Source organism: Botrytis byssoidea (assembly GCF_014898295.1).
Source record: "Botrytis byssoidea strain MUCL 94 chromosome Unknown BBYS_010, whole genome shotgun sequence".
In the NCBI taxonomy this organism is placed as follows: domain Eukaryota; kingdom Fungi; phylum Ascomycota; class Leotiomycetes; order Helotiales; family Sclerotiniaceae; genus Botrytis; species Botrytis byssoidea.
In genome coordinates, this window is record NW_024065851.1 from 841,846 (window position 1) to 862,382 (window position 20,537).

General features: G+C 42.8%; 7 protein-coding genes across 7 annotated transcripts; 4 read left to right on the plus strand and 3 right to left on the minus strand.

The window, feature by feature from the left end:
* Positions 1 to 895: 895 nt before the first annotated feature.
* On the plus strand, positions 896 to 2,284 carry EAE97_005876 (uncharacterized protein; the record flags this gene model as incomplete). The annotated part of the gene is made up of 4 exons (XM_038876389.1): positions 896 to 1,083; positions 1,206 to 1,351; positions 1,467 to 1,971; positions 2,137 to 2,284. 4 exons carry the CDS (start codon positions 896 to 898, stop codon positions 2,282 to 2,284), a joined length of 987 nt encoding a protein of 328 aa, XP_038732865.1.
* A 172-nt stretch (positions 2,285 to 2,456) lies between these two features.
* EAE97_005877 (uncharacterized protein) lies at positions 2,457 to 4,321 on the minus strand (the record flags this gene model as incomplete). The annotated part of the gene is made up of 3 exons (XM_038876390.1): positions 2,457 to 3,679; positions 3,732 to 3,914; positions 3,967 to 4,321. The coding sequence occupies 3 exons, from the start codon at positions 4,319 to 4,321 to the stop codon at positions 2,457 to 2,459; spliced, it is 1,761 nt and encodes a 586-aa protein (XP_038732866.1).
* Positions 4,322 to 4,842: 521 nt separating this feature from the next.
* Positions 4,843 to 5,367, plus strand: EAE97_005878 (uncharacterized protein; the record flags this gene model as incomplete). Its single annotated transcript, XM_038876391.1, has 2 exons — positions 4,843 to 4,940; positions 5,166 to 5,367. 2 exons carry the CDS (start codon positions 4,843 to 4,845, stop codon positions 5,365 to 5,367), a joined length of 300 nt encoding a protein of 99 aa, XP_038732867.1.
* Positions 5,368 to 5,725: 358 nt separating this feature from the next.
* On the minus strand, positions 5,726 to 8,517 carry EAE97_005879 (uncharacterized protein; the record flags this gene model as incomplete). The annotated part of the gene is made up of 2 exons (XM_038876392.1): positions 5,726 to 8,227; positions 8,326 to 8,517. 2 exons carry the CDS (start codon positions 8,515 to 8,517, stop codon positions 5,726 to 5,728), a joined length of 2,694 nt encoding a protein of 897 aa, XP_038732868.1.
* An 830-nt stretch (positions 8,518 to 9,347) lies between these two features.
* Positions 9,348 to 10,775, plus strand: EAE97_005880 (uncharacterized protein; the record flags this gene model as incomplete). Its single annotated transcript, XM_038876393.1, has 3 exons — positions 9,348 to 9,468; positions 9,614 to 9,741; positions 9,807 to 10,775. 3 exons carry the CDS (start codon positions 9,348 to 9,350, stop codon positions 10,773 to 10,775), a joined length of 1,218 nt encoding a protein of 405 aa, XP_038732869.1.
* A 758-nt stretch (positions 10,776 to 11,533) lies between these two features.
* On the minus strand, positions 11,534 to 13,569 carry EAE97_005881 (uncharacterized protein). The gene is made up of 3 exons (XM_038876394.1): positions 13,267 to 13,569; positions 13,144 to 13,192; positions 11,534 to 13,074 (listed from the first exon to the last, which is right to left on the minus strand). Exons 1-3 carry the CDS (start codon positions 13,326 to 13,328, stop codon positions 11,692 to 11,694), a joined length of 1,494 nt encoding a protein of 497 aa, XP_038732870.1. The 5' UTR covers positions 13,329 to 13,569; the 3' UTR covers positions 11,534 to 11,691.
* Positions 13,570 to 17,194: 3,625 nt separating this feature from the next.
* EAE97_005882 (uncharacterized protein) lies at positions 17,195 to 19,753 on the plus strand. Its single transcript, XM_038876395.1, has 3 exons — positions 17,195 to 18,025; positions 18,098 to 18,542; positions 18,594 to 19,753. Exons 1-3 carry the CDS (start codon positions 17,943 to 17,945, stop codon positions 19,089 to 19,091), a joined length of 1,026 nt encoding a protein of 341 aa, XP_038732871.1. The 5' UTR covers positions 17,195 to 17,942; the 3' UTR covers positions 19,092 to 19,753.
* The last annotated feature ends 784 nt before the right edge of the window (positions 19,754 to 20,537 follow it).

Here is a 20,537-nt window from a genome sequence, read left to right on the forward strand (position 1 = left end):
GCTATATATTATGCATCAACAGACGTTTATGTTCAAGATCAATAAGAAGCTCAGTCTTACTTCGTCGGGTTTTAAGACAGCGCTACCATCCACATTTCTTCTGTTCACCGAGAAGGCCAATTGTGATTACTATACTTGTGCAGCCAGAAAGTATACAACTCTGAAGCTCGATGCATATACCACAAGATGATGAACTACAAGATAACCAACCTGGTTTTCTCAGTTCCAGAGTTGTATACTTTCTAGCCATATAAGTATTTAGACTAATACAATAGAAAGATTGATAAACACAGTATTCATCCAGTCGGAAAATATACAACTCCGAAGCTACGTAATTGTGTGTAATAAAAAGGTATTAAATATGAGGTGATTAGTGACCCATATTTAGATGAAGTACCATCCACTTTCCAGCTGTATAAGTATTTGGATCGATACAATAGAAAGATTAATAAACATGACACTCGTACAATCAGAAAATATACAGCTCCAAAGCTAGATGTATATATCAAAAGGTGGTAAAATACAAGGTGATTCCTGGCTCATATTCAGAGGCAGTTATATGTACTTTCTAGCCGCACGAGTATTTAGATTAATACAATAGAAAGATTATTAAACATAACATACATTTGTACAACCAGAAAGTATACAATTCTACAGTTAGAACTATTCACGCCGATGTGAAGAAAGATTAATAAACACAACACATGTGTCGCTTTTCGTCACCTGCATTAGTCTCGGAAAGACGACGTTTATCGCACAGCTATTACAACATATTACTTCATATTATATTCCATAAAAGTATATATTAAACGATGCTCCTTCCAAAAGCTCAACTTCTCGACTCCAACCCCATCTACCTCATCCCCAAAATACTCACCCGAAGCAAACCCCCAAAATGTATGTCAAAGATCTCCCCTCTTTCAAAGATATGCCCCCAGTCGCGGGAATGCCTCACGGAACGGCATGGGGTCTCTTTGACAAAAACGGCGAGCGAGACAATTGTGGTACTTTAAATTTACTCACGCCCGAAAACACACTCGAAGCAAGCAAGGAGATAAAGTCTGGCAAAAGTGTTGCATTGAAGTGTGTCTTATTCTCATTCTTTCCCATTCTTATTCATCCCACAACTCACTTTTCTATTCGATGATCACCGAGAGAGAAAAGTAACAATGCAAATATACTAACATCTGCTTGCTCTCAAAAAGTTGGTCTCAAGACCGCATTCACGAACCTGCATTCGGTCGCGAGGTTCCAAATCATACAATTCGGGATCTGGCTCCATTTGGTATCAAAGCGTATGATGATGTGATATCCATCAATACGCAAAGCGGTTCTCAATGGGATGGATTTCGTTAGTCTACCCCATTCTCTTTTTCCATTCAACATATTACATACACTGCATGCCCTTCTCCTCACCTCCACTCCACAATCCAATCCTCCAACTCAAGTTAATAAGACTCGTAAAGGTCACTGGGCACACCAAGCCACATCCCTCTACTATAACAACCTTCCCCACTCCGAAATCAGCTCTCCCCTCCCAGAAACCCCATGCAAAAACGGAATCGATGCCTGGACCACTCGCGGCGGCATCGTCGGACGCGCCGTCCTAATCGACTATGTAGCCTACGCTCAGCGCCACAATATCTCCTATTCCCCAGTCACGAGATACGAAATTAGTGTTGAGATAATCGAGAAAATTGCAAACGAACAAGGAGTCATATTCAAAGAAGCGGACATCTTGATTTTGAGGAGTGGGTTTGTGAAATGGTATGAGGAGGCGAATACTGAAGAACGTATTCGAGGTGCAAAGAACGCCCATGAGTTCGTAGGCGTGAAGGCATGTGAAGAAACAGTGGAATGGATATGGAATCGACATTTTTCTGCCGTAGCGTGTGATACGGTTGGGTTTGAGGGTTGGCCACCAGAGGCAAATACGGAGTGGGTTTTGCATGATTGGTTGTTGGCTTTGTTGTGAGTTCATGTTATTTTACTTCTTCTCTCTTTTTCCCCATCTCTTCCTTCTCAAATCAAATCGCTCCCCCCTCTCGCTCTTCCTGGCCCCGAGAAAACATCAGACAGTTTACTATCTTTCAATCCCTCCACCGACGTCAACATCAAACTGACTTTCCAGTCAAGTGGCTGTCCAATAGGCGAACTCTGGAATCTCGAAGAATTGGCAAAAGTATGCGCGGAGCAGAATCGATACTCTTTCTTTTTCACTAGTGCGCCGTTGAACTTTCCTGGTGGGGTAGCAAGTCCACCGAATGCTGTTGCTATCTTCTAGTTATGAAGTCATGAGAGTGAGAAATGTGAATTGGTTGAACATAACGAGAGGTGGAAAGGGGGAAAGAGTGGTAATTGTAGTTGGATTTTCTTCAAATCTCTTCCTGTTTCATCCTATTCAATGAACTTTTGCCCAAGATATGCCTTGATCCATTTCCCCCATGAATCTGTATCTATATCTCCCTCTTGCTCACTGCTCCCAAATTAACCACATTCCTCAAATTGCCAAACGGCAAAACATCACTGATTCTCTTCGAACCACTCAACCACATAACCAATCTATCTACTCCGCATCCCCATCCGCCAGTAGGTGGTAATCCGACTTCCAACGCTTGGATATATCCTTCATCCACTTTATCCACCGGATTCTCTATATCCTTAAACTTCAACTGTTCACTGAATTTATATCTTTGTTGGAATGGTGAATTTTCCTCCTCGTACATATTCGCTATCTCTTGATGCTGAATGAATAGTTCCACGCGCGCGGAGACAAGCTGCTTGGTTTTGGGATCGAGGAATGATTTGGAAAGGGGTGCCATGGAGGAAGGATGGTGCATGATAAATGTTGGTTCCGAGCAATGGGGTTCGATGTAGAGGGATGCAAGTTTATCTAGGAGACGAGGAAGGGTTGGGTTTTCGGGGACTTCGAGACTATGCTTTGTAAAGAGTTCGAGAAGGTCGTTTCTGGCGGCATTTTTCTGGAGATCTGGTAGCTTTTTCCCAAGTGCAGCTTCGACTGCGGGTATGAATTCGATTCGTTTAAAGGGTTTTGTGTATAAATCTTCTTCGAAGGGTGGAAGATTTGCAAAAGGCATGTATTTGACTTGTTGAGGATCATCACGCAATCCATTAACAAGCCTTACGAGGCCTGAGATTAACTTCTCGGTCATGGAAATAAGATCTTCGAGGTCAGCGTATGCTTTGTAAAATTCACAAGTTGTGAATTCCGGATTATGTATCGCATCAAGACCTTCATTTCTGAATGCAGGACCAATCTCGAAGACTCGATCTAAACCACCGATAACCAAACGTTTCAACCATAACTCAGGAGCTATTCTCAGAGCCAACTGTTTTTCGGGGAACTCCGTTGCATTCGTTTTGAATGGTTGAGCCATGGCACCTGAAGCCTTGTCGGCAAGGATTGGTGTTTGAAATTCGAGGAAATTGTCTTGAACTAGGAAATCACGGATATGTTGTGTGATTTTGGATCGAAGTCGTAAAGTAGCAGCAACATCATTGTTGACAAGAAGATCAAGATGTCGACTTCGAATACGACTTTCTGGATCCTCCAACTTTTGAGGTACTGGCGCCAGACTTGGAGTCAATACATTAGGTATTTCGATCAATTTGAGAGTGGAAAACCCATTTTCTTTTCGAATTGGGTAACCAGTTGCAGCTGTCATATGTTAGATTTACAAATAACATGAACACATAAAATCTTCACTCACAAATAAAATCTCCACGTTGCATCAGGTAGGTCAAGTTTTCGAAGGAAATCGGTAACTGCACATTGACATCTTGGTTCTTGAGAATCATCCCAGATTCAGCTTCTAATTGGATTGAATAACCATCTTCTATTATATTTATAAAGACAAGCTTGGAGCCAAGCTTTCGTATACTTTCAATTCTACCTACAAAAAAATCAACTCCTATTCATTCTCTGCTTCGAAGACGGTTCCTTACCATGCAACGTAAGAGCAATGGCTTCATCACTATCCACACCTGGTAACATTTCCGCACATTTCTCAAGACAACTTTTCACCGATGCGATTTTACCAACCTTTTGAATTCTAGGATAATGAAGAGCGCCAGCTACCTGAAGTTTTTTAATCCTAGTTTCGGTGGGATCTAAACTTTCCTTCAACTTTACCCTACGAATATTAATGCTCTGTTCTGTCTCGCAGTCGAGTCTCTTCCACCTCTCATTGCGTAAAGAGTAATGTGTAGAAAAGAGTCGAGCATATGCAGCTGGCTTTACCGGAAGAATATCATGATAGAGGTAGGGTCTAAGAAACCGAAGACCAGTAAGAGAACTCATTCTATATTCTTTAAAGCGACTCAATTAGCTTATATCCAACGAAAAACAAAGTGAAATCAAATGAAGATATAAAAGTTGAGTTTTTTCAGACAACGGATCGATGTGAGATCAACCACTCTCCCGAAGAAGGGTGTCAGTCGCAACGGTTCTAATGTTATATGGAAATCATCATATAAACTCATGGTGAGATTGAGCAATAGAGCAAAAAAGAAATACTATACATACCAATTAATTATTACACTCTCTCAGACCAATTGTTGGTGAACAAGAGAGTGTTACTGTTGACGAAGAAGTTGATGGAATTATTGTAACCTCAACTTCGAGTTTTATCTTCCAAAAAATGTGTATCTCCGGAACAATGATTTACCGACGCTAGTTGAGCTTTCCCTTCAAAGTTCATCCACCTAGGATTGAATCGCAGATATCAAACCAAAGAAGCCCAAATCTATTTGATACTAATACATTCCTCTCGTATACGAATCATATATCTTCCAACTTCACACACATAAAATACCGCAATCATGTCGATGTTCGGAATGGGTCGTCCTCAACCATCCTCGCAGGAGAAAATCGCTGCTGCTGAGCAAGAGATGGATTTGATTACTGATATGTTCAACAAGTACGTTGTCAATGAATTCATTTGTCATTTGGGGCAGGCCCCCAAATTCCATAACTCGTTGCACTCGGCCCTATATAGCTATATTCCATACTCAAACAATCTACCTTCACGGCAGTTGCTCATGGAGGGGTAGCGAAGCGTCGGTGCCCCAGAAGCTAGGAATGGCTTCATTTTTACTTGGAATACCTTCACGATTTAGACCCATGCTAATCATTTCGCCTCTAGACTCAGTCAATCCTGCATCAAAAAGTGCATTCCCAAAGATTACCGCGAGGGAGAACTCAATAAAGGCGAAGGCGTCTGTATCGACCGCTGCGCATCCAAATTTTTCGACGTCCAAATGAAGATTTCCGAGTTATTACAAGCTGAGGCCGCAGCCAAGGGAGCTGGTGGCGGAGGGTTCGGAGGTGGTGGATTTGGAATGTAAATTTAAAGATATCTATGAAGAAAGGTTGGAGGAAGTTGTGTGTTATTGAGCCGGTTCATTTGAGTAAACAAATGATGCAAAGATGACATGATGATAAAAAGGCAGGCACGAAAAGGACTCCACCAGGATACGTCGAGGCTATGAAGAATATTTATGGGTGATGATAAGCTCATTGATGTTAATATTGTACAATAGAATGTGATATAAGGATCACACAAGGTGGCTTTTTAAGTCCACTGCCCCCATTTCTAAAACTCCAATCCATACTACCATGCTCAGGTGAATATAAATGCTTGATGGGTATTCCCAAAACGCCTGCTAAACGAATCTCCTCGGATCAACAAGATTGATATAAAATTCAAGGATTCCTTGGTGCCAGAATATTCGGTCCAGTACCAATTCCCGTAATAGAGCGAACAAGCCAATGAGCCCAACTTTCCTTTCTAAAAATGTTTTCCAGTTCGTCTGCTCTTGCCTCCAGATCATCTACCTGTCTTTCGAATTCAGATACTCCATCCTCTACATCCTGCACCTTCGACACAAGAGAATTGAGCTCGTACTCAAGTTTGGCCCCAAGGACTTCAATATCCTTGAGAGTTTCTGTAACATGTGATCGTTCTTCACCAAGGAAATCCTGTGTATTATTCCTTAAATCTTGGTATTCTTCGCTCAACTGTATGTGTAACTCCTGAAACCTTTCCTGATCAAGAGCAGCTTGATCGTCTAAATGGTTGATCCCGTCAATTTTCCTTTGTACCCATGGGCATAGATTATTTTGAAGGTCCAATATCTTCTCGTATATTCGTTTATAATCCTCGTTGAGTAATTTGTGATTTTGTAAAGCGAGCCAGTCATCTGATTCGTCAAACTTGTCAGTAATACTAACAGGTTCCCAAGTTAGAACAGCGTCTTCGGCGTCACTGAAAGACACATGACGCTGTAATTGATCTTCGAAACGAGGTCTCCTAAACTGGGATGTATCGGAAACACTATGCCGACGATGAAGTATCGCCACAAAATTATGATTATCACTACGTTCTGCTTCTAGAACTGGGCCTTCAAGGTCACCCTCACCACAAATGGACCCTGAAATTGAAGGCTCCTTTGCGACAAGTTCACGACGAATCTCTTGCGCCTGTGCCTGCCATTGTTCTTCGGCTTCCGCGGCTTTCCTTTCTTCCAATTGTGAAGCAGTTAAAACTTGGGTGACACCTGGTAAGCTCGTCTTGGAATTGCCAGGAGGTGATTCGCTATCACTTTCGCGTAGCCCAGCTTGCGCTAATCCATTTACAAAGTCTTTACTTTTTGGAAATCCATTTTCATATTCTCCTGGTTTGGCTTTCCAACTAAATGCTTTATTGATTGTCGGGCTAGATGGTGTGCCCATTCCATGAGGTGTTGCAGTCAGATGTCCCGGGCTAAAATAACCACCGTTTTCATCGAATTCACGAATTTCGTCTTTCGATTGTTTACTGGTATGACCGCGTAGACCAACAGCATCCTTGATTCGTCCAAAGCCTTGCTTGGCCTCACTCATTTTGCCTGTAGCTTTCTTGAAAACAGCTTTATGGAGTTGGATTTCCCGATCGTTTGGTGTTTCTAACATGCTCGTGGCCGATCCTGGCGGCTGTGCGGAGTATATTTCATCGGAGACTTCTTTCTTGCGGATATCTACATCATCCTCTGGTGGCATTGAATCAGCTCTGCTGTGAGACCACATGTACCCGCCATGGTCATCCTTCGTGAATGACATGTGAGCCGCAGCGGGCTCTGATTTTCCATGATCATCGGCACCTGTCCGTCTTGATTTTCCATACCATAGCCATTTGGATCTTGCTCCATGTATCAAACTTATGAAGCGCTCTAAATCCCAGGTTTCAATGTCAGCAATACCAGACTTATCACGACCAACCATTCCCATAACCATTTCACCACTCTTCCCGCTAACTTCTGCAAGGGTCGATTTGACTGCTTTTGGAACTGCCCAGCCTTCTCCCGCAGCACCTTTCGCAGTACTTTGATGCAACCGCTGTAAAGTGTGCCTATCCAATCTCCTAGTACGCTCCATCTTCTGGGACTTTTGAAAATAAGCAATACCACGCTTGAGACTAACAACATCAAATGCGTCCTTCGCCACCGGGGCTCCATAGTAATTGAGTCGATTTCTAGCACCCATGAGTAACCCAAGGAGTGCGGCCACAGTAGTCGGACCCAAGATTCCATCGGAGGGTTCAATATTATAGTATTCGGATCCAATCTCGGTCCACCAATCATTTATCGCTCTCTCCGTAACGTCGCAAAGACAGCCGTCCGCATACTCCTGTTCTAATTTCCCGAATATCATTAGGGCGACTTGACAAAGTTTCACTAATTCGATGACAGCGCCATAGAGAGGTATTCGATCGCTCGTCCTGTATAATTGGAAGAATTTGGCTTGTGTAGCAGCGGCCGGGGCTTGAAGACTCATGCCAGATCGTCCAGAACATCCTAACCTCTTCAAATTCTCGTTGACAATGAAATCTTCCCTATGCTTCCTTACATCTCCATTCGGCACAGGAATGACATTTAGGCCAGAAGGAAAACTGCTCAGATTTGTCACCATCAATGTTCCCAAAGGCGTGTCCTTGGGTCTGGCGTGATATTGGGAAATGGCGTTGAAATAAACTCGAAGTCTCGGATTCCATGTCTCCTTATCTGCAGGTATCCCCAGCACGCCTACTTGAATCCTATGCCTGTCATCTCCCGTATAGGTCGTTATAACGAACGTAGGATGGACCCTCGAACATGCCCATTGCTCAACAAGATAGATTTCGTAGCCCCTAAGTTCTCCGTGACGTTCTATCACTCCCGTTGCGCTGTCCTCTTCGAGATATCTGTTAGAACTCACGCATTAGTAACTATTCCTGTAATTGATGTTGAGATTTTTTCATGCCTGAAAGCAACTGGATCAGCGAATACATAAGGCTGCTTCGCATGTTCTAGTTTGTTGCCATTTGATGTGTTCGTTGCGCCATTGGCATTACCGTTCTGTTTTGCTTGAGAGGTTGAACCACTTTTATAAGAATGAGAAGTCGTTCTGGAAAGGGTCAAAAGATCCTCTCTATTCATATTTGGATCATATGCATGAGGAATAGAGAAACGAAAAGACATATTATTCCCCTTTATGCCTTTATCACCCTTCTGTCCTTTGGGTCCCTCAATTCACTAACTAGTAGGCTCTGCGCTGTGCTGCGGTAACCGTTACTGGGGTCCTTTGATGTGACGTCGATGTCGGAAGGGAAAACCTTCATTGCATTTATCTTTCTTCCCAAGAGACGGACGTTAAATGATATATATAAGGAATTTCACTCAATATACCTACCTACCTAGTATGTTTCATATGATCAAGAATAGATGTCCATCTTTTTTTGTTTTTTTTGGTTCTGAAGTCACATAACTTTGAGTTGCATTAATCATCTAGAGAATTCGGGATTTTTGTGCTTTTGCCGTTCATTCCATTCCCGGTTCATTCAAAGACTTGCGCATGTGATTTGTGATTTATGATTTGTGATTCAGCAGTACAAGGGAGAAAGCGAAACAAGGTCATTAATGAATAAGGAATAAAGTCATCATCCTAGGTCTCTAAGTGTTCATCATCCCTGAACACCTTCTATAAGTGGGTAAAATTCACCTGTAGCTACCCTAACAAATCATCATTTCTCCAGGGTTCACCTGTAACTAGAAAAGGTATCAAATCCGATGAAGACCCGCCAAAGTTAACTGACAATCATATCGTACATATCGTACACACGACGAGCTGTTTCCAGATCAATAGCATTTACCATAGTACGACACTGACACCACCGAGTCTACGTATACATTTCCCACTATCATATACAATACACTACAGACTTCTCACACTCGACTTCCATCTAGCATTTCAAGCGACATCGATAAAATTACATACCCATATTCGAAAGACCAAGGCGGGGTGAATCGCTATGGATGTTCTTGAGAAGGAGATCATTAAGCTGCAGAGGGATTCCAGCTTTGATCAGAGTATTGAAGATGTGGATAAGATCATACAGCAACTGGAAAAAGCACGAGATGCTATTGAATCAGGTATATATATCCTGAATCCCCGAAGAAGCAAGTCGGCGGCGGAACTCAGGGACATCAAGACCTGAAAACATTGAATGTCCCTATTTCCATCCCGGCTTGCTTTTTGATAATGATGTATAATCACTGAACGGTTCCCTTCATCTAGAACCTCAATTCGCTTCCATAACTTTAACCAAACTCCAGCACCCATTGAAGAATGGTTTTGAGAAAGTTAATGATGATATTAAAAAAATCCATAAAGCACATGGTACCTACGGCAAAGCAGTAAACTCGGTGAGTGATGCATGCTTATGGTCTTACATGTAATGTAAACCTTGAGCTGACCATTACTTCTTTAGAATCTGCCAAAACAAACATTACTTAACGAAATCGATGCTCTTGCAAATCACACCGAACTCGTAAATCGAGCTATCACCATGCACCTTTTACGCGAAGGACAATTCGGAGTAGCATCAACATTCTACGAAGAGTTACAAAACATGAAAAAGAATAGCTCGGGTCCAGGAGCAGATTCAAACTTGCTTGCGCCAGAGGACGAGACTGTGGACGTAGGACTCCAAGGTGAATTTGAAACCATGTATAATATATTACACCAGCTCAAAGAGCGAAATCTTCATCCAGCAATAGAATGGGCACGAAAGAACAGCAGGGAACTCGAAACTCGAGGCAGTAATCTCGAATTCGAACTCAGCAAACTCCAATTTGTTTGGTTGTTTCTTGGTCCCGAGACAAACGGTCTCCCAGATGATGAAAACAATGGTCTACCGGGTGCACTTCAATATGCTCGTGATTACTTTCCTCGATTTCAAAGCCGGTTCCTCAAAGAAATTCAGCAACTTATCACGGCCATGGTGTTCGAATCTAACCTTCAAAGATCCCCTTATCAACAAACTTTCAACACCTCCAGCTCCTGGTCTGACGTCTGCACCTCCTTCACCCGCGAATTCTGTTCACTTCTTGGCCTCTCAGCCGAATCTCCGCTTTATCTCGCTGCAACAGCCGGGGCCATCGCTCTCCCTACCCTCATAAAGCTCGCTACGATCCAAAGAACAAAACGTACGAATTGGACAACGGATACAGAACTTGCGGTAGAGATACCGTTACCGAGAAGCATGATATTCCATCCAATTTTCGTATGTCCAGTGAGCAAGGAGCAAACGAATGAATCTAATCCGCCAATGATGTTACCTTGTGGTCATGTGGTTGCGAAGGAAAGTTTGCAGAAATTGAGTAAGGGTGGGAGATTCAAGTGTCCATATTGTCCAGTTGAGAGTCAGATGAAGGAGGCAAGGCAGATCTACTTGTAGGGTAAGGGGTGGAAGTGGGAATGGGGAAGGGATTTTGATGAAGAGAAGTAATGTTTATGTTTATGGCAGGCGTTGGTTTTGGGTTGTATATGGACGGCTGAAAGGTTAGTTTGGTTGGCATATGTTAGGATATGGCATTAAAGAACGGGATGGGACGGGGCGGAACAAGGCGCTTAAGGGATATGGGTTATGGGACACACACATACATATTACGATTGTTGAAGTGTCTTTCTCAGGCTGTGCAAGCAATGGAATAGCAATGAACCGCGGAGAGGAATCTCCACACATTAGCATAAACCATCTACTCTACATTGGAATAGAAGAATGAATGAAAGATATCACCATCTATATTCTTGATCTGAAATCGAGAGTCGAGTCTCAATCTCAATCGTGTTAAAAAGGGGGACAAGGTTTGAAAAATCTAGACCATCATGCATGGCAAAACTTACAAAGTACAACAAAAGTATGTTGTCATTCCTGTCCTGTAACGGTGAGGATGAAGATAGAGGTCTCACGAGGAGAGAGAGCCGGGTTGTGAGGTGTGAAATCTGAAGTCTGAAGTCTGAGATGTGAAGTAAAAGCAAGTGGGAAGGGTGAAGAGAAGACCGAGGGGGAAGGTTCGAGTGATTTCAAGCAGAGTGAAGTGAAGTGAAATCTGAAGTATGCTTCGAGGCGATTAGCGAGAAATGACGAGGAGGGAGGTCAGGTTCATCACTAATACCAACACATTTACATTTCATTCCTGCACTTTCTAATATGTCATTTCTTACTCAACCCATTATATTTATCCTTCTCATCGTGATAGCTAGCTACAGTATCATCAATTTGAAATTTCACACTACTTTGTTCAAATCTATCCGCTCTCTTCACTCTCTGGTATCCTTTGGGTTGGTTGTAACCTCATCAACACATCTTCTTAAGTTTCCCCCTTAGCAGGTTCTGCCTTTGCATTTTCATCTACATGATCCGCCTTCGCTTCTGTTTCTGAGTCGGTTTCCATCTTGGTATCTTCCTCTCCTCGTACTACATTTTCCTTGGCATCGTCTGGTTTGATCTCAGAGTCTGCTTGTGGTTCAAAATCCATCTCCTCTTTAACCCTCTTTTCCCCAGCTTCACTTCCAATATCATCTTCTGCTGCTCTTTTCGATGTAGTCGATTGGTCATCGTCATCCTTAGCCTCAATCTTCATGTTCGCATCTCCGTCTGCATCTTCACTCTCCTTTGCGCTCGGTTTCCCATCTTCTCCTTCCTTTCCTTTCTCCTCTTCCTTCTCCTCCGTAAAATCCGGCCTCCTTCCCACAGCAGCCTCAACATCAATCCCGCCCCCAGTCATTGGCACTTTTCCCGGTTCTTGAGGCCCCATGTCTTCCATTCCAATTTCCTCTGGGCCCCGTGCATGTGGCATCTCATCGTCTTCTCCCATTCCACTTTCATCCCCTTTCCCCGTCCGTTCTTCTCTCTCGGGTTCTCTCTGGATTCTTAATTGCGATGCTGGAACCACTCCAGCTTTCTGTTCCTGACGTAATAATTCTCCCTGAGTAACTCCACCTTCTGCTCTCAAGCCTTGTTCTCCAGAACTAGATGGCGATGAAGAAAGTAGCGACATCATTGCATGAGAACCAACTGATGAAATACCGTTTACGGATACAGAAACTGTCTCAACACCACCCGGTCCGTTCGGTCCATCAATTGTTTCGGTACTCTCTGTTCGTACCTCCCCACGAGGTGAGCCGCCTCCAGAATTTGTGCCATTTGAGCCTGTGTGTGAGAGGCTCGATTCCCGCTTATTCAACCAACTTATGGGAGTCAACAATGCACCTCCTAGTGCTTCATCACTACCTAGTCCTCCATTCACTGGAGCGGTTCCAGTTGTCGGCTTACTCCAGGTAATGCTAAGAGGGTCAACGGAGGGAGTGGTTCCATTACTGAGGACAGAGAAAGAAACTCTTGGGTCTGGGACGGCAGGTGGGAGAGGGAATGAGGTGATGGGTGATGTGACATGGACGACGCGATCAAGGGCGTGGAGGTAAGAGGGAAGAGAGCGGTGGTGTTGAGTGGGATTTAGGAGAAGTTCGGATAGACGTTGAATTGTATGAGGTGGGTGAGTTGGAAATTGCTTGTTCAATGTATTTTGGATATCGAGAAGTTGCTTATAGCAGATTGGTGGAAGAGATTCTAACGACGGTTGGGAGGTAGTAAAGGGGTCTTCGGTATTGGTATCGCGTTTGGGGGAGAGTGAAGGCGAGGAGGGGCGAGGGTGTGTTGGAGGTTTGGGAATTTGGAAATCGGTGATGACAATCTAGAATTGTAAGTTAGCTTTCGACGCATAATATAGAATTGCTAAAGAGGAATTCAAATCAAAGCATACCTTTTCCAATCTGGTCATCAACCTTTCAAGTAAACTCGGCCATGTCGAGCTATAACCCAAATGTCAGTGTGGAGTCCATGATACTTCGCATTTCTGGCGATCGTAAGTATGCGCAAAACATACTAATCAATAGATTGACCATGTGCGAGTGTCCTCAATACCTCATCATCATTATCAATATCCATTTTAAGTGTTTGCGACAAGATTGAATGTTTTGTAGGTTGATTGGGTTTGTTAGATATTGAGCTTGGTAGGCGCGTTTGATAGTGATAAGTGGTCGGTTAGGCTTGAGGTGACGCGATTACGATTGGGAGTGATAAATGATAAAGTCGAGAAATTTTGGTGGGAAGGAGCTTGGGCCGTTGACAGAATGGAGGGGAGATGTGATCTGGGGGATGGAGTGAGAAAGCTGATCAGGTAGAATTTGAATGGGAAGGAATGATTATATGGATTCAATGTCAACAATCAGATTGGTTACAAGATAACTAAATTTGCATGCTATTGACTTTTGTTCATATAAAATTAGTGGAGTGAAATGATATATGTTTCTCTATTACCAACTCCTCCAATCCTTTGACACCTTCCCTATAAACAAGCAGCTTCGAACGCTCTGAGAGAAAGAACCACTAACATCTCCCCCCCCCCCTTTCGCGAACCGACGGTGTTCTAACGGGCCTCGCCGACCTGTTCTCATTTTGCCTTTTCGATTTGAGACTCCAATACTTACATTGCACTTGGAGGTTTTAGGTGGCATAGTAGGATTCATGGCGAGATACTATTCAATTTAATGCTTCGGTTTGAACGATCAAAGAGACTCTACGGCAAAAGTTGAATGAGACATCGAGGAGTGCTCTGAGAGTCGTTGGCCAATATACGAAGGATTACAGTAGTATCCCTTCGATCTGTCAAAATGGTGACCCATCAAAGTCATCTCGCCTGGGTCGAATTTAATGATCAAATGGTCCTTCAAGTTCTAACTATGGTAAATGAATCATGATTCAAACCCAAATAAGTATTCGATGTAGCAACAGTCCTCAAATTTGTAGTGCAGACTTCGTGATTAAATGGCTTTTGTGTCAAGTTGGTTGTGAATAACATCGTCCATCGCGGGGTCTAGGAGATGATCGCATGAACCTGGGATTGTGAAACGATGAACCTCCCTATAGCCCGAGTGGCCATGAAACTGAGGCTCGCCTTATTACTAAGGGATGACGAACATTTAAAGGGCCTTGTGAAATTGAAATTCATTCAACATATCAAAAACTGGTGACTTTGGAGTGGTTTACCTAGCAGTGGGGTTCTTTCAGCTTTTTTTTTTTTTTTCCTCTCTCCAAAGATTAAAGTATGCCTTGAGCCTGCTCTAGCATAACTTCCAAACCAACCAACATCGATACTATCTATCTATGTATGCATGGAGCAAAGCTGGGAAGGCAGGATTCTTTCATGTGGAGAACGAGGGCATAAATAGCATATGCATGCATGCATGCATGCATTAGACAACATCAGAACCTTGATTATCAACCTCCCTCAAGCCTCTCTCCATCTTGATCGACCGTTGATATCAATTGCAATCAGCCTTAGAACACTGCCTCACTGATCCCACCACGTGCCCACCGGGAATTAACCTTATAAGTTATCGTTTGGTCAAGTTAGCCAAAGGGTCTAGAATCCACGGTTGCATGGCAATCTTGGTACCCTCCCGACCGGCGGAATACACTTAACTTTATTCAGCTCATTTGAATCACATTCGTAATAGAATTTCCATGAATGGGACCAAAAGATTCTCAAGTGCTATACCTAATACGTGTATATCCACTCGAAGATATATTGGTTGGTGGAACGATACACGTATGCCTGGATTTTCGCCTAGCTCTCACCATCCTCGTTCAATTCATATATAATACCAACCTCCCTCGATTCTCTGGCTCTCTTCTTCTCTTTCTCCTTATACTTACCTTGTTGAAATGGCCGTTGATCAAGCATAACGGCGTTGCGATACGAGTCCTCCATTGCACATCGGGGCGACGAGAATCGTTCAGTTACTTTCGGGTACCTGATCGGCGGAATTTTTGATTGCACAAACCTTCGTGGATACTTTCTTTTCATTGAGATCTTGGCTTAATGCTGGGACTTGAAGAAGAAGAAGAAAAAGAGTCTTGAAGAGGAGGGAGTGAGGGTTCTGGTCATGTTTTAAAGAGGTCAACAGAAGATCTGATTCCACAACGAACAACGTCGACCAATGAATTTGACGATGTGTGATCACATTGAATTGTCTATCTCCGTGTTGTGGAAGTGTGGTGTCTCGAAAGAAATCTATACCATTGCCAAGATGAAAAATGGTTTCACTCAAGAATGAGAATGATTAGATGGTATCCGGTCACCTGAGTTCTTTCACCCATTCCCATCCAAACTCAGTCTTGGAGTATCATCACTCCGACATTTGTTATTGATGTATCAGATTAATTGTAAAGTTCATCTCTTGATTAAAACGAGATCCATATAATAAAGTTCATCACAACAAGAAGAAGACTAGGAGGTGCAGAGTTCACGTTCGTATTGACTTTGCTGTCATGCACATCCAATCCTTCTCATATGCATCATGCTGCGAAACATAGATCAGATGTAAACAACGATTCGTAGAGATGGAAACCGAGATGAAAATAGAAAACGACATACATGAACACCAACATTAAGAATGTCATGTCATGATCACGTTAATCAATCCACTCTTGAGGTGGTACAGCTATGCTAATACCAGGTATGCTATGCCACCAATTTCTTACATACATACCTAGGTACATGACATGTACCAGTGTATTCATTCATTAATTATGCCGCAGTTTCCGAGAGTCGCCAGCCATATTTTCATCTATCGCATATCGCTGAGCCTCACTCCATCCCATCCCACGACTGCGCCCAGTTCTCCAGGATTGAACAATACCTACACGCAGCAGCCATTCTATAGAAGCAATATTGTATGAATTGATGATGATGATGATGATGATGATGATGATGACTTCATTGCTTAATGTTTTGGGGCTGGTGAAGAATAGATGGATGGATGGATGAATGGATGAATGGATGGGAATCTGAAATCAGTTATATAGATGTGAATAAAGTAATTTCCTAAGAATGGGGGGGATTTGTGGGTTTTGTATGCAAGTTGCAACGTTTGGGTCACTAGGTTGGAAAGAATATAGCGCCAAGTCCCTGAAAGTTTCAGCGTGATTCGTGGTTAGTAGCTGACCCAAGGCCAGGTTAAGCCCAGGTTAAGCCCATTTTAATCATCTTATTGTACTGTAGATGCCCCAGCTGATACCCCGTTCAGGATGTAATAAGTAAATTGACATTGATTGTTCATTGTTCACTATCAGTTTTTATTTTTCATTTTCCCATTTCTCATATTCCATATTCCATATTCCATATTCCATATTCCATATTCCATATTCCATACCTCCTGGACAGTACGAACGGGGTACGAGTACTTCCAGGTTACTTGCCTACTTACACTTACGAGTACCACAAAGTTAATCAATAAATAAGAAGAAATATGAAATAAGGATTAAGAATTAAGAATTAAGGAATCGGAAATCGAAGAACGAAAATCGGAAATCAAGTCAATTAATTCATTTCAACCTTTTAAGGAATTCCCATACGGGTACGATACGACACGATCCGATACTATCCATACTACTCTAACTCTACTCTACTCTACTCTACTCTACTCTACTCTACTCTACTCTACCCTACTCTACCCTACCCTACCCTACCCTACCCTACCTCCTCCTGCCTTTTACCTCCTGCCTCCTACCCAGCTAGCGTTTTCATCCCTTCAATCTCCAAATACAACAACAATACTCGAGAGGGAAAAAAAATCACGCCCATTCACTCAGACCTCCTCTCTTCTATACGACGTATCCTATCCTATCACAACATCCTATCTATCTATCTATCTCTCTCTCTTTACCTATCTACCGAAACCTCACCCTCTCTCTCTCTCTCTCTCTCTCCCTTCAATCCCTCCATCATTCTATACGCTCTTCCTCATCCCTCCCATCCACATCCACATCCACATCCACATCCACATCCACATCCACCTCTCCACCCTCCAACAAATCCATCCGACCTTCCGCAAACCCTAAATTCATATTCAAGAGGAGAGAGAAGAAAAAAAAGGGAATCCTTCGTTATTCGACCTCCAATCGCACCCTTTGCCAATAAACTCCTACAATTCACACTCGTTCACTCGCTCACCCTTCCTTCGATTGATCGACTTCCTTATACGACCTTCACTTTTTGGTCACCCGCGATCGTTTCTAGAATCCCTACTGACTTCCAAACCCACCTCTAAAAGATCTCAACGCCACACTCTTGACGTTTCACCATTGGGTCACACCTTATTCATACACATAACGAACCAAACACAACAGACAGCCGTTGATTCATTTTTTTTATTTTTTTTGGCCTATCCATCCATTTGATAGACTAGCATATCCCCAGTCTCCATCGACATCCAATATTCTCTTCTGCTGAGACCCCCGCTCGCAGTGCATGAATTGATCCAACCTTTTCGCAAACTATCCGTCCTCTTTTTTCATTCCACGACAGATTTAAGTCATTCGCTCCTTGGCTCCTGTTAAGGAGCCTTAAACACCGCCGAAGTGGCTTTCAGCAAAGACTCTCGAAAGTCCCTGCTTTCTCTTGGTCAGGGACCATATGAACAGGACGCTGGAGGTTATTTCCATCGTGAAGGACTCGCATCAGGACCCAACGCGATATCAGCAGCAAGAAAAGAGAAGATGTATCTCCCAAATACCCCATGGACATGGGCCTTCATGATTGCCGCAACTGTACAAGCCGCTACAGTTCTAGCAATCGAATCGTAAGTCTTCCAACAACGGGGAAAGAATTCGACGTCGCTGTTTCGGTTTCATTTACTAACATTGATCCCTAGATATGTGTTCGCAAAATTCCAAACCAGTCTGGTCGAAGGCAAAGAACAAATAGCTCTCGATAAAACAATTCCAACCTACCTTACTCTATTCATTTTCGGTTTCCTTTATCAAGTTGTTCTAGTATACGATTCTTTACGACTCAAAAACACAATTCAGGTTATCGGTCTTTGCATGTACAATGGCGGAATGCTAATATATGCCTCCATTCAATACGATCAAATTCAAACAGCGATTGAATCTTTAGGCCTGCTTGGTTATGTGGATAAGGACGCAGATGTCTGGCCGGATGTGCAAGGGTTTTTGGTCGCAGTTCCATGTATCATCGCTTTCTTCTCCATATTGATGTCGTTCATAGCCTGGAAACTTTATGACGAATTTGCCTGGACGATTTACAAGCATATTAGCGCTGATTTGCGTATGAAGCGCAGATTCTTGACCTACCAAGTAAGTCAAACGATGTTGCTACTTCGATTACGCAAATACTGACAAATTCAGATTTACATTGCCCTGTTGAAATTCGATTTCTTCTTCTTCTTGGGATTCACAGTTCAATTTCTAGTTATCGTTACACACGTACAAGATTTCGAATTCGGTTTGACAATAGCCGCCATTCCCGTTACCATCTTCATTTTGTTCATGGCCGCCTTCTGGACTCGACGTGAAAACAAATCAGGAATGCTCTCAGCCATCTTCATCTTCCATTGTGGTCTGGCTTACTTCATCTTCAAACTGGCTCGAATGTACCAACCGGCCAGAGCTGCAGACTATCTGCCAGTTCGTAAAAACTTGACCAGTTTCGCCGTCATCACAATCATCTTGATTATCCTCACAATCGTAAACGCTTCGTTATGTACGGCAAACTTCAACAAAGGTCTAAAGCCGCATTTGAGAAAACGCAAGATCGGTAGTGAAGAGGAGAAGATTGATCACATGACTGAATTACCGGATCTCAATAATTCTCACAAACAAACGAATCGAATGACAATAGATTAAACCAACAAAAAAATTGTGGATAAAAAAGCGGCATATAACTTCAAGACATCTGATTGTATATCTCGGAATTGGATCAAGGTTGTTTTGGACGGAGTGTACACTGGGACGACTATGACATTGGGTTTTTCTTTTTCTTTCTTGTCACTTTTTCTTTATTCCCTTTTTCTTTTTTTTTTATGCGACTTTTATTGAAATAGTCCTTTTTGAGCGAAGATATTTGAGCTTGCCTTGTCTTGGTCAATACGGCTGGCAGGCAGGTAAAGGCAATCGAGGAATCGAAACCTCACTTCATACCCGGAATCGATGGATATTGGTTGGTTGGCGTTTGAAGGGGCGTACTATGTGGATTTTTGTGTTAGGAATGGCGCAAGTGTTTGCAAGGCAAGATTCACATAGAATCATGTGATGGTTGGATGATTACTCTTTAGATCTTTTATTCTGGATTGGATCGACTTGCTGAGCAGGAAATCCTTTTGGCGGAGAGAGAAAGAGTCAGAAAGTACGGCAGCATAGCATTCAGTAGCTTGCGATTTGATGTTTGCATATGAAATCGCTAGCGAAGCGAAAGAGATCTTTTGTGGATGTAAAAGTGGAAGGAAGTGGGGAAATGGGGGAAGTGAATGAAAATTATGGTCTTCAATATATGTCTAATGATTTTTTGTGCTTTTTATTTCATGTGACTGTTGACCCAGTTGTGAAAGAATGATCTGCAAACAATAGAGGATAGTATATTATCATATGTTCCTCTCGTCTACTTGTCCCCTGGTGACAAACAGGGGGAAATGGATACTGGTTGGTCAAAGATGAAAGGATCCTCTGCACTGTGTCGAGTGTGTTAATCAAGTATGCCTACTACTCGACAATCCCATACATGGTTCTCTCACTCACTAAACGATACTTTTCCTAGATCTCTTCTTTTGATTTAGAGGATTCTTTGGGGGTGGAGGTCATGAGCTGGGGTGAAATTGTGATGGTGGTTCTTTGTAGTATGAATGTTAGTCTTTGAGAAGGAAGGAGGTGATCTCATGGGAGATATCTAGCCCCACCTAGCATGGATTTGGACTTGGATTTGGGGAGTTTGCGGGGTGCTTCTGGGGGCTGCAATGAAATGAGATGAAATTAGTTTTTGTTAAGTTTTTTGTTGTCGCTTGCTTTTTGCTGTTCATATGTGTGATTTGGTTGAGATGAGATGGTATGGTGTGGTATGGTAGGTAATCGTGGTCACATCTTTGTCATTATTTTCTTCTGCTTCTGTCGTGCGAGATGGGAGAATCTATGGGGAACTGATAGTTGGGGATGCTGTCAGTGCAGTGGGGGCGTATTGACTCCATTTCTCAGTCGAACTGTTATGCGAGTGTTACGCTTCTAAGTGTAGTTGTTTTTGGTTGTGGTTTTGGAAGGGTGCGTGTGTGCGTGTGCTACATTCGCCTGTGACAACTTCTCGAG